Source organism: Melanostigma gelatinosum (assembly GCF_949748355.1).
Source record: "Melanostigma gelatinosum genome assembly, chromosome: 1".
Classification (NCBI taxonomy): Eukaryota; Metazoa; Chordata; class Actinopteri; order Perciformes; family Zoarcidae; genus Melanostigma; species Melanostigma gelatinosum.
This window is the reverse complement of record NC_136634.1, coordinates 16793891-16807929: the sequence shown is the minus strand read 5'-3', so window position 1 is coordinate 16807929 and position 14039 is coordinate 16793891. Positions and strand designations below refer to the sequence as shown.

The window sequence follows — 14039 nt, the reverse complement described above, 5'->3', positions numbered from 1 at the left end:
CCATCTTGGAGAGCTTGTTTTTGCTGTCTGCGCTCAATTGTGAACTGACAAGCCATCACACACAGAGCCGCTGCGCTGGTGAGTGTGTAATACTTTCACAGGGCTTTGCGGTGCTGCTCTGAACTGGTCTGTTTGGTGTGTTCGGTACAGAGAGGTGGGAAAGAGATGCTGGCAGTCCGCAGTCGCTTCAGACATTTGCTGTGCCAGAGGGATTTCTGGGAACTAGACTGGCACTCCGCACTGAGTCCTACCGATCAAAGAGCTTCTCACTCATGCTTTTTTTTCTCCTTCTCGTTATTGCTCCATTGGTCACCTTTTCTCTCTTCTGTGTTGGCCTCTTGTTCATCTGTCTTGTGTTCGGTTGCTTATTCTGCAGTCGGACAATTTATTTCTGTCTCTTTTTCCTCTTTCTGTCTCTTCTCTTCGTCTCACTCTTTTCTTTGATTTTCTCTCTGCAGAAATCTCTCAGCCTATGCATCACAGCCATGCTGTCTCATAGATTGTCTGGTCTTATCCAACGTCATCTGATGCACAGTATCTGAATATATGTTTTCTGTATTCGGTTTAGAAACATCCCCATCGCAGATGAGCACAGCTTTCATTGCAGCTTATATTTTTGGGGATGAATCCATTAGCCATTAGTCATTGCTGCAATAACTGCCACCCAGACACCTTTGCTTCCCGCTACGCTTATTATTAATATCAACAGTGAGCATCCAGGGACCAGGAGCTACTGTTGAATCAGCCAGACCATAGGAGGAAAAATGTCTGTGTTGTTGTTATTGTTATTATTATTGTTATGGTGCGACTAATTAACATACTGAATCTCTGTGGTGGCTAACGTGATTGAAAAATGATGAATAATGTAATTATTGCACACTGGTTATTAACTTTCATGTTGCAGGTTCGCTCTAGACCAGCGGTTCCCAAACTTTTTAGGCCGCGCACCCCCTTCTACATCCCGACCGGGTTCGCGCACCCCCCCCCCCCCCCCCTTAATAAAAAAAATAAAAAAGAAGCAACAGAGGCTTTTAAGCCTTTATAGCCGCATAAGAATCGGACCAATGAGAGAACAGTTTGCTCGCGCGTGGCGTTTGTTTACAAGATTTAGTCCGCTGTTAAATGTTGCAGCGTGAACACAAACCGAACAAAGGAGCAACTGCAACATTGTATCATATTAAACCCTGAATCAGAACAAAGCAAATGAACTGAAGGTGTGAAAACGCCCTGAAACACTGCAACAAAGTTTCAATAACTTTCAGTTCCACAAGGCGTCACTTTTAAAGAGCAATACGGATGCGAGGACACACGCACAGGGTCAGAGGCAGATTATCACATTTAATTTACAATTAATGAGCGACTAATGTAGCCAGGATGTCTTCGGACAAAGCATCGATGCGGCGCGACACAGTGTTGTTGGACACCGGGATCATGTCCAACTTTTTTGCTTCTTTCTCCCCAATCATACATTCCACCATCTCTCTGGCAGCTGGCAAGCACACGTCTTCTGCGATTGTGTGCGGTAGCCCCTTTCTCGCTATTCTGTAACCAGATATGAAGCCCGTAGTGCGTCATTTATAGACCAACACATGAATGAGACTGCAGTTGTTTTTGGCTGTTTTGTAACTCCTCCAATTTGGATATAAACAATGTAAGGGGCTTTTGACTTGCACTGGCATGCTTGGTGTTCAGGTGGCGACGTAAATAAGAGCTTCAGACTGTTAGCCAGAACCTCACTGCACACCACTCACTGTGGCTTTGGGGAATCTGCGTTGCCAATCCAAGTGAAGCCCAGACACACATACTTTTCATCATGTTTCCTCTTTTTTTCCCATCCTGCGCCGTCTCATCTTCCTCTGACTCTGGCTCGATTTCTTCTCCCCCCAACGCACCTCTCCGTTCCCCTCGCCTCCGATTCCTCTCTCTCTCTCTGTCCCTCTCCTCTTTTACGACTGATAGCTTCAGATGTCCCACCTGACAGTTTTTAAATTAAAATTACATTTTTTTTAAATATTTAATATTATTACACCATCAGACCGCCATTACACTTTTCCTCTCGCGCACCCCCTAGAGGCAGCTCGCGCACCCCCAGGGGTGCGCGCACCCCACTTTGGGAATCCATGCTCTAGACGAAGCTATGATTTGTGGATTTTTGAGAGCATTCTGAGCGGAGCTCATTTGCAGGGGTTGTCATGGTGGGTAGTGTGAAGGGGGGTGAAGAGATGTGTCACACACACACACACACACACACACACACACACACACACACACACACACACACACACACCTCCTGCAGACTTTTGCTTGTTTGTGTTTAATAAGGGAGATTAATTAAGCTCATTGGTATTCGAGGACACTGGCTCCAGCTGTTTCTCTGGGCCAGGATCAGTAAGCGCTGTATTAACGTGGGAGTGTGGGAGGCTAGTACCCACTACAGTGAGTTTAGTTTTTGGACCGGTGGGTGGATGGATATCAGTGACAAGAAGCTCACTGATCGGACAGCTGATCTATCATTCAATCCCTGCGAGGTTTTACAACTTTGCCACGCGTGTTCATACATAAAACAACTACGCTCAGCTGTAATTAAATGCTGCTCTCGCTCACTCTTTCCGTCTCTGATGCATTCCTCCCATAGCACACAAATGCATGCATTGTTAAAGATCATTTGTCTTTTTATTTGACTGAAAGTCAACAATGGCAACGTAAACATGTCTCATCATCAGTGTGATTGATGGCCTCTGTTTTGCCTTGATGCAATGTTTAATACATAAAGCCATCTGACAGGCCCCTTTAGCATCAACTTTAATTCTCAGTGAAACACGATAACACACTTCTGGGCCCATTGCCAGGAAAATGAAGATCTCCTTATAAATTAGGGACTGTAACTCTGAAGTAATGAGTCACGCAAGATGTTACAAGTATTTGCGGTGCTCTCTAAGTGATGGCAACGTCTCGCTGGAGTGTGAAGTCGTTATGCACTGTAGGAGAAAAAGAGGTACAGCTGATGGATGTTGTGCAACCTCAGGTCAATGAGTTTAACTGTACCTTTTAGCGTTTCATCGATAAGCAGACTTTTAGTTGGATCGAGCTGAGGCAGGGCTTTTGCAAAGTGTTGTCCGTGTGAATTACAGTCTGAGCCTCCGCAGTGATTAAGGGTTGACATCATGCTATTTCTAAAATAGTGTCTTTCAGTAACCAGTTCCACAGATCATAAAGACCTTTACCCACACGGATAATCCTTCGTAATCATTCAAACAAGCCATCGCACCTGTTCTAATAGTGAAAGCTGATTGGCTTGTCACAGGCAGAATCCAAAAGCTCTTGGTTTGCTCACAGTGCAGGCAAACAACGTCACAGAGACGACTTCATGAGAAGTGATTGTAACACCGAGCTTTGCAGTGTTGATGACAAAAAACGACAACACCTCAAAACGTAACGAAGCACTCGATAGTGAAAAGTGTTAATAAGGAAACAGGGCTGTGGAGATTTGAATGCAAAAGCAGAAAATTGCTGTAGAACTAAAACTTCATAAAGATAAGGTTCAAAGGGAATTCTTACTCTTGCTATTCAAAGTTGTGGTGCATTACTGCATAATGGTAGATTGTGAAATTTAGAGCCAATAATTAGATACAATTTCCATCAGGGCTTTGTCTCCAGTTGCACGGTGATGAAGCTGTAGAAGGTATTCAAAAGCCAAAACATTTAGGCTGCTGCATTACGTAAGCTTTTCAACGTACCTGTCAAAAATCTTTTTTCAGCAGGTGTTGAAATCAAGTTCCCCAGAGTTTTCCAACAAGTCACCTTATGTCTACGCTTAGATTTTTACTGACCACTGAGTCCAGTCTCGTCTACTTTCATTCTTCTGGTGTCTTTGCTTCATGCGCGACTGATGTGATATGAATGTTGTGTGTGTGTGTCATGGCGGAGAGGTTTGTGAGTCTTTGTGTACGCACAGACATCAGGGACGCTGCTCCGGTGTCAGACAGGAGGGGAGCCTGTTGTCACATTTCTCCATCATTACCTTCCCTGCCCTCCTTCATCTCTCTCCCTTGGAAGTTAAAAAAAGCAATCAAAGGCTTGGCATCTGACAGCTCTGTCTCTTTGCCTCCTCTACTTTCAAAAAATCTTTTTCCTCCCCCGATTCTTTTGTAAACACGGGTGCCTTCTCGACAAAAGCCTCTTATTTCAGGGGTGCTGGAAACCTCTCCAGCGTGTCTCGGTGGAGGTATGCCTCCTCTTTGACATCCCTGCTAAATGGAGGATGCTTTGTGACTCATTTAACAGCTCCGCGACTCGGTTTGCGTTCTCTGGGAGCCCGGCATCCTCTCATCCCCTCTCTGCTCTGTCCTGCCCGTCACACCACACCACAGCGTTAACATTAACATGCTGCTTAGCAGGCCGCGGAGAAAGAGCCCCGCAGTGCTCTGGCCAGAGCACCGGGCTAAATCCCAGATCAGGGGGAGAGTTCAGGCTCCCTGGACAGGAGATTTTGGCCGGCAGGGTGGATGGTTAGAGTTTGTTGGAGATTAGGGCTTTGGGCGAGTCAAGGGCTGGATTAGGAGTGAATGGTGAAGAGGAGATTCAACAGGATCTTAATAGTAGCCTGCTTGGGAAATAACCCTGTGTTTATTTGGCCTGCTCTCTCAGGATGTGTGTGTGTGTGTGTGTGTGTGTGTGTGTGTGTGTGTGTGTGTGTGTGTGTGTGTGTGTGTGTGTGTGTGTGTGTGTGTGTGTGTGTGTGTGTGTGTGTGTGTGTGTGTGTGTGTGTGTGTGTGTGTGTGTGTGTGCGTGTGGTATTCTCAGCTGTTTGTACTGTACAGTATGGACTGCTTAATGCTTCCACGAATAAGAAAGGGCTGTGGTTTTTAATGATGCTACGTTATCTCATACATCAATTATGTGGCTTATGGTGGGGAGTCATGCTCCCATAGTGATGGATGGATGCCTGCATGCCTTCATGCATAGATTAGACTGAGACTTAAAACCACCATTCATTTGTCTTTTCCTTTCATCAATGGCTGTTTTTTGAATAAGTGTGTCTTTGTTTCTGCTGTATTCTTTCAAGGATGATGAGCCAATCACAGGAGGGGGTGATGGCAGAGACCATACCAGCATCCGGAAGTTCCTCAGCCAGCACCACAAGAAATTGCCATGGAAACCAGAGGTAAAATAAATGATATTCACTCCTCTCTCTCTCTTTTTTCTTCTTCTCTCTCTTGCACTTATCCCTCAACCATCTTCTCTCTAAACCCTTCATTCCATCTTCCAGACGGATAAGCATTCCCATGTTCAGGTCCTTCAGTTGTTTTTGGCGATGTGTGTGTGACTCATCAGCTAAACCTGGCGAGGCCTCGCACACACACGCACCGAACTTTCATCAACCTTTATGAAAATGGTTTTATTAATGGCGCTTCATCACTGCCTTGATACTTGAGTGTTTTGCTTTCTCTAAATTATGACTCAGCAGCAGATGTTTTACTCCCTTTTTCTTTCACTCGTCCTTTTAAGAGCAGTTGATATTTAAGGTCACAGAGAGAACCGGTCCCTTTTTCTAGGGCCATTATCGGAAGGACAAAATATACCTTTGCGGTTATGATGATAAATTATGGTCTGAGGATGATAATATTTCATCCAAAACCATTAGCGGGTTATATTTAAAGGCACCTGTGACCTGAAGATTACTACTTGAAGCTCACTTACTGATGTAGTTTGTAGATCCACTGTAACAAAGGGAGCAGGAGACGGGGCAATTAAAGCAGCGGCTTTGTGATAAGGGAAGCGGCTCTGGATTTGTAACCTGTTCAGCAGAGTTTAATTAAAGGATTTTCTGTGTGTGTCTGTAAGCCTAATCTGCAAAAAATGATTTATTGGCTGTTCTGTACCTGGGGTAAAGTTGAACTATCTCTGCTGAACACCACAGTGTGTAGTTCTAGACAAACTGTAGAGAATCCAACAGGATAATAGGAAATTACTGTTGCATAAGTTATTTTCATGTAGATCACTGTGACTGTGGTGATAGTGGACTTTTTTTCACTGCCTTCTGCACCAGCAAGCATTACATGGGTCCAGCATAATGTTACAGTGCTGTCGTTTTATTTCAAAAAGATTTTCCATCGTTTTTTCCTTCCTACAAAAACGGAACAAGACGACATTTAATTGACATGATAATGTCCTAATTTGACTTTGCCTAATACGCATTTTTACTGAATAGAACTTGAATGCATCATAAAGTTACTGAATGCAACCTCCGTTGACTCGCTCTTAAGTGAGTTTTTCACAATGTAGCATGATAAGTAAAAAGAAATGGGGTGCATGAGGGTGTTTAGTACTAGTCTGCGCAGTTCCGATTGGGCAGGATGAACGGATCGGGTAGCAAGTGACACGTGCTGTTGTTGTTGTTGTTGTTGTTGTTCCTGTGTAGTGAAAATGAGCTGATAAATGACACGATAACGTGAAATGGGATCGGTGGTAGACTTGTGTTCTTGCCGATACAGTATCGGAGGCATTTCCGACACTGGTTTTGGCATCAGAAGACTCTCCTGGGTGAGCCGGTCTTGAGTTAGTCTGCCTTTGTCTTGTTGCCTTGTCTCAGCAACACGTTACATCAAAACGCCAAAATACATTCATCAACCCACACTCTCATATTCTCTTACTTTAGTTTTTTAACACAATAAGCAATGGCAACTGAATTGCAGGACATGGCCAATATCGTCTTTGTGGCTTTGTAAATGGTCAAATGTGGATGATATCTGTACTCTGTTATCTGTCCGAGAAACATCTGTTGCCGTAATATTTTGGGGCCTGCATCTACTTGTTGACGATGATTTTGGCATAATTTTAAATGCTGCTACTTAAAAAAAAACAACGAGAAGTCCCATTGATATGAAACAGCCACGCTCGGACTGCAGCCAAACAAGCTGGCCGAATCTGGACCATGTCGACCAATTGCACAAACATAAATTGATTTCATGGCCTGAGCACAGCAGGGCTCTTTATTATGAACATCCTGTTCTGAGCTTTCTGTTTGATCATTTTGTATTCGGTAACTGTTAAAACCACAAGAAACGCTTTGCACTTAACAGACACATGATTTCATCGACCAAACTAAATGTCTTATTTGTGGTTTAGTTTGGAAAAGCCAAGCAGCATCAGAGGGAACTCAATTTTGCAACATCCACACAGACTACATTTGACATTCGGCGTGACTAGCATCACTTGTGAAGTCAACATGCCATTTCTTTGACTCATTTCCAGCCCCCATGCCATTTATTGTCTGCGAATATTCTGGAAATGTAATATACATCTCTAAAACATTTCACTCATCTTCATCAACTTGTATCCTCAAACATCTCTTCCTTTTTGCTTGGCTCACTGGCTATCTGTCCTAATTACCAGCTCTCACCTGTTTTCCTGGTGTGCGGCCAAGATTGTCAGAGGTCTGAGGGGCTACTGAGCTGGCGCCGTCAGAGGCGTAGGCTCGGGCCGGTGGAGGTAGAGCGGTGCCAGATGCCAGCCGTCACAGACTGGCAGAGGTCATGCAGCATTCATACGGCGCAAAGGCACGCGCGCAAAAACTCTGTTGTGCACGAGGAGAATGAAAGGATTGCTCACTTTATTTCTCATCTGTGCACCCTTGGAGACATAACAGGGCTCCAGACTAAATATAGGCGCACACGTAATCGACATGCGACACAATTATGTATTTTTTTTCTCCATCTTAACGGTATTACTGATCCATGTTTTTTGTAATAAAAAGACAATCTATAGAAATAGCTATTTGTTGTGCTATTTTAAAGGAAAAGTCACAAAGTGAAGTCGTGCTTTGAGAGAAAAAAAGTAATTAAGTGAAATCGTTAATTAAAACGTGTCATTTTCTAAGCATAGACACCAAATATTAAATTGTGTATTTGAGTCTTATGGGCTACTCCTATACTCTGTACTATTGTTTTAACTCATCGGACTTTGATGTACGGTATTTTATCTCTTCTTTCTCTCACTTTTATCTTGTGGCTTTTAACTGATGCTATTTGTTGTAACTATCGGAGAACTTTTATCTGGTTTTATTGTAAAAGTACTTTGTAACTTGTTTTTTAAAAGGTTATATATAAGTTTGTATTACTGTTTGTCTCTCCTCAGCCGTGCACTGGGGCTGCGTGAGTCAAAGCTATACCCACCATGACAACTAAAAGGATATCTGTCATCCTATCAATCAAGACTCTCTCTCTCTCTCTCTCGTCTCTCTCTCTCATCTCTCTCTCTCGTCTCTCTCTCTCTCTCTCTCTCTCTCTCGTTTCTCTCTCTCTCTCTCTCTCGTCTCTCTCTCTCTCTCTCTCTCTCTCGCACTCTCTCTCTCTCTGTGTGCACCACTGATACATGTTACTAAGTTCTCGCTCCCTCCCGGTGTTTTACGTGATTTACAATGATGATTTAAAATGAAATCTTTTCAAGTCGCACTGATGCTCCGAGTTATAAAATTCAGATAGTCGCAAAATGCAACGAAACAGTTGCAGTCTGGAACCCTGGACAGAGAAGGAGTTCAACCGTTTGTTAATGAAGTGCTGTGGGTCCTCCCTGTGTTTATCCCGGCAGGTGGTTTTCAGCCACTGCTGGTGATTTAATGACGATGCCGGTGAACTCATCCGGAGGTGGCGGTGGATGAGCGTGGACGAGCAGCTGTAGAGTGGACATCCTCTGTCTGTCAAGGACACAGACATGCCAAGGATACTGACACTGGTTAGAGAACAGAGAGAGAGGGGGAGAGGGGGAGAGAGAGCTGGCCCACTTTTTAAGAGTCAAGCAGTAGCCAGTCATGAAGGGATAAACAGTCATTTGCAGAAAAGCCGACATGGATCCAGAGAGGATTTTGAGCATAATGAACAATTGTATCTCGCCAGGAGGAGAAAAAAAGGGACAGTAAGAGGGATTACTTTAATATCAGGGGGACTTTTAATGATGTCTTTCCATGTGTACTGTTCCACATTAAAGCCAAAGAGAACACATCATCTCAGTATTATAAATAGTAACAGTGTAGTGATGTTAATCGGGTCATCATAAGGTGTTAAACCAAATACAGTCACATTGTGCACAGGAAGGTTTGATGGAGGATGGCAGTCTCACTCAAATGTCTGGTTTTCTGGCTCGTGCGGTGCGAAAATCCAAACTGGAGATGTGATATTGAATTTGGCCAGCCTATTATTTGCCCCTCAAGAGGGAAGTGAGGAAGATACTGTGGCACAACACACCGACCCATGACTCAGGTGGGAGCAGTCGGCACAGCCGGCTCCTCAGCCAGAAACGCATGCAGTCACAAGACTGGAGTAGGAATTAGATCTTCCTCTTGTCTCCGACCCTCCCGTCATCTCTCAGTAACCGGAGAGCGACTAGACTGTGGGAGTCACTGTTCCTTCGCTCCATCTTTCTTTCCTCCATCTGTCTCTCTCTGCGAAACGCTATTTCTATTAACAGCTTCCCATTACAGTCATGAGAATGATCGACACCTTGTTGCAGGAGGTTCTCTCTGTCTCACATTCCTCAGCTCAACGGATCCACTGCAGCCACACCCCCCCCCCCCCCCCCATGTTATATCCCTGGAACGACAGAAGACATGTAATTGCGGGACAGATGGCAGATTATACAAATCCTCATTACGTTGATGAGGCTGGAATCTAGATCATATGAACCTTGCCTTCTCTGCTTTTGCCGCTTTCCTCTGTGTGAAATGAGTTCTCATTATCTCTCCCCATATGATCTCCTCTTTCAAACCTCCGTGCCTTTTGAAAAATTCCTTTTTTTCCTCGCCGTACCTACTTTCTCTTCATTCCTTGTTCCTGAATTACTAATGGGCTGAGAAAGACGAGATGGGCATTGCACTATTTAAATGCCCGCTCTGAATTCAGATGGAGAGATTTCATGGAATATGTTCGAGCAACGACATTCCTTTTCATAGCCACAGTGGGAACAACTTGCATGTGACGTGTACCTTGTGATCATTCATTCAACACTTACATTTCAGCATAACAGCTCCGTAAAACCGCAGTACAGTATGTGTTATGATGCATCAACAGTGAGCTTTAATGCTGTCTCTCCTATATGCCCTGGGGGGGCTGAGTGCTATTGTGAATACCCAAAGTGTGCCTTTGCCAGGAACATCATGCCTCACTTCTTTTTTTTTCTTTTTTTTTTTTTCTTTTTTTTTTCTTTAATTTAATTTAATTATTTTTTTTATTTTTTATCCAAAAGGGATTTACAGTGTCAGTTGGTGCGATTGCTCGTCAGTGGGTGCGCCGAGCGGCCATTTGTCAGTGCCTCTCACTGCCAGCAGGAACGCAGAAGGCTGCACCCGATTTTTTGAGAAACGGAGACGGCCTCCCGGAGGAGGGAGGGAGAGAGAGAGAGAGAGAGAGAAAAGAGAGTCTGATTTGTTGGTCCGGTTGAGCGAGCAGATGGGAGAGAGAGAGAGAGAGAGGAGATATTAGAGAGCAGCCGAGATGGAGATATGCTAAGACAAGCTCACAGAGATGTGGTTATGTGGAGGGAATGTGTGGTCTTCTCTTCATCCGAGCAGTGCACTGCACTCTTTTGAACGTCTTTATCAGTCACTTGTTGTTTTCTTACGCGGCTTCTTTCCCCTGCACCTGTTCTGTCTTTCTTTCCTCTTTTCTTGCCTCACTCCTGATATTTGACAGATGGCATCAGTTGGTTCCTCTCCCTCTCCTCCCCTCTGTGGAGGCCAGAGCACACGTGTCCGGCTGCTTTGTGCCGTCGACACACACGCTGCAATAATAACGCTACCAAAACTGGTTTACAATTATAAGGAATTTAATTCCACTGATGTAAGTACATTTACAGTTACACATTGGAGTATATACTCCTATGACATATTAAAACAATAAAACCCCATTTGCAAAAACCTCACTCGGCTCCTCCGGTGTAAACACGTCTGTCGTCCGGGGGCCATCACAGAACAAGAGCGAGGAAAAAAAGACTTTCAAATTAAACCTCCCACATCTGTTCGAAACACCTCCTCCTCCGTTTATCCCGATTCCTATTGGCTACCTTCCAGGAGTGTATTCTGCAACTTGGCAGAAGCTTCATGTCTTCTAGCTACTATTCCTACATCACTTTATGTTTATCTTAATTATGCATTCCCAAAACCCTTATGATTATGACTAATTATGAATTATTAATTATGAATTATTAAACACTTTTATTATATCTACTAACTACAGTTTTTTACTCAAATTTCTTACACCTCCTCTTATTAACGAGCTGTAGGTTCCCTGTTGCTTTGTAACGATGGTAGCTTAAGACCACTCATCATGGAGGACAGTTGTTGGGACTACATCTGGAGCGTGATGAGAGTTAAGGAAGATACAAATGACGAGACACAGTGGTTCTGTCTTAAGAGAGAGTGACGACAGCAGACAGATGGACAGAAAGATTAAACAAGGAATGTGCAACAGACTTCTTCAGCTCATGATACCTATGTACAGGTTCAAGTATCAAACGATATATAGTGTACTGTACTTTATTTACATCAAAGATGCATTCAAATATGTAATACAGTGAAAGATATATTTCTTTCTTTCAACATGTTGAGGTTTATTCTCAAAAGGCAAACGCAGTAGATGGCACTTGCTCAGCTTTTTTCACTCTTGAGCATGACAAAATGCTCTGCAGTGCCTCTCATAATGACTGCATATTGCTGATAATTTAGCAGTAACATAGAGCGATATATCCAGTGTATGTATATATATATATATATATAAACGATATATATTTTTTATATATATATATATATATATAAAAAAGGCCAGTATAGGGCCAGGAGGACCCAGTAAATACCCACTTTGTGCCCATGAGATTCTGCCTCAGATCATCATTTAACTACTTCGCCCAGGCTAAGTGAAACAAGCTAACTCTGAACAAACATACCTTTAGATCAGACACAATTGGTGATTGTGATTGTCAGATGGAGCTACTTTGTTTTGAGTTCTTCTCTTGCACCTGTGCCTGTGGTCTTATTTAAGCTGGTCGTGAATTTGTTATCGCGGTTTCAAGTGCAGGAAACAATGCTTCCTTAACCTGCCAGTCTGTGGATTCCACTTCTTGGCCATGCTTGCAGGACATCACAGAAGTCTGTCTCTGGTTTTGGATTCAGAGGAACAGAGGAAATCAAATCAGAATCAGAATCAGAACCGTTTATTGCCAAGCAAGTTTTCACCTGCAAGGAATTTGTTGTGGTGGATGGTGCATAACATTCAACAATAAACAATAACATGTCAAACTAACATTTAACTATCAAATAACACTTAACTGTCTAATAACATTTAACTATCGAATAACATTTAACGATCAAAAACAGTCAGCACAATGCAGGAAATAGAAACGTATTTGAAATGTACAATAAGATATGGAATATGGGATATGGAATAAAGTGCACACAAAAACAGATAACAGGACCGTAAACCAAGTGAAGTGTATGAATGTTAAAAGTGGCGAGTGTGTTTAAGTAGAGAGACATGGATGTGCGGGGGAGAGACCAGAAGGGGAGAGACCAGAAGGAAATGTCCTGGGGATGACAGAGTCAGTGGGGGACCGGGCTCTGTTAATGAGCCCGACTGCGGACGGGAAGAAACTGTTTGTGTGGCGTGAGGTCTTGGTTCTGATGGACCGCAGCCTCCTGCCAGATGGAAGGGGCACAAATAGATCATGTCCGGGGTGAGAGGGGTCGGCAACAATCTTTCGTGCTCGCTTCAGGGTCCTTGAAGCGAACATGTCCTGGAGGGACGGCAGATTGCAGCCAATCACCTTCTCGGCAGAGCGAATGATGCGCTGCAGTCTGCCCTTGTCCTTGGCGGTGGCTGCAGCGTACCAGACCGTGATGGAGGAGCAGAGGATGGACTCAATGATGGCTCTGTAGAAATGCACCATCATTGTCTTTAGCAGGTTGAATTTCTGCAGCTGCCTCAGGAAGTACATCCTCTGCTGAGCCTTCTTGGTGATGGAGCTGATGTTCAGCTCCCACTTGAGGTCCTGGGATATGATGGAGCCCAGGAAGCGGAAGGACTCCACCACGTCGACGGGGGAGTCACCCACAGTGATGAGGGCTGGTGGGGCTGCATTCTCCCTAAAATCCACAACCATCTCCACTGTCTTTAGAGCGTTGAGCTCTCGGTTGTTCAGACCAGGTCACCAGATGGTCAGTCTCCCACCTGTAGGCGGACTCATCCCCACCAGAGATGAGTCCAATGAGGGTGGTGTCATCCACGAACTTCAGGAGCTTGACTGACTGGTGACTGGAGGTGCAGCTGTTGGTGTACAGGGAGAAGAGCAGAGGGGAAAGAACGCAGCCTTGGGGGGGGAACCGGTGCTGATGGTCCTGGAGGCTGAGACATGCTTTCCCAGCTTCACGCGCTGCTTCCTGTCGGACAGGAAGTCTGTGATCCACTTGCAGGTGGAGTCGGGCACCTGCAGCTGGGAGAGCTTGTCATGCAAATGCAATATGCAAAAAATTGCAAATGCATCATGTCATGCATCAAATGAGAGGGAAGGAAGAAGGAAAGAAAGGCCGCAGCAGTCGTTCTGTCTCTTCTTCAGCCAATTTACGAAAGGGAATGTGAGCTGTCATGGTTGTTAAAAACGATGTCGTTTGGGAAGACAAAACCTGCTACAGCACAATCAAGCATGTCTCTACACAACACACACATGCAACCAAGTAACCCCCCTCCAAAAAAAACACCCACACAAGCACGAAATTCAGCATCTCTATACAAATTGTTAATGTGAGCGGCACTTTAAACCCACGCTCCTAAACGAGGAATCAAAACAAAAAAACCAGATAGAGAGAGAAGGCAACTGACAGCCGACAGCTGAGCTCAGGGAAACTAAAAGACAGAGTCGAGCAATCGACAGCACGCAGACGGAGGGATGGAGAGGCAGAAATAGAGAGGTCAGAGGGAATAGGAGACATTAGGGATAGTGGCTCTGAAGGCTTTGAGAGAGACAGAGACCGAAGCAGCACTCACTGGGAAACAGTC

General features: G+C 44.3%; 1 protein-coding gene across 1 annotated transcript in view; it reads left to right on the top strand.

Moving 5' to 3' along the window:
* b4galnt4a (beta-1,4-N-acetyl-galactosaminyl transferase 4a) overlaps positions 1 to 14039 on the top strand; it is a 117688-nt gene that overhangs the window by 58641 nt on the left and 45008 nt on the right. Inside the window, exon 3 of the mRNA XM_079278291.1 lies at positions 5066 to 5164. Coding sequence (XP_079134417.1) covers positions 5066 to 5164 — 99 coding nt within the window. The remainder of the gene's footprint in view (positions 1 to 5065; positions 5165 to 14039) is intronic.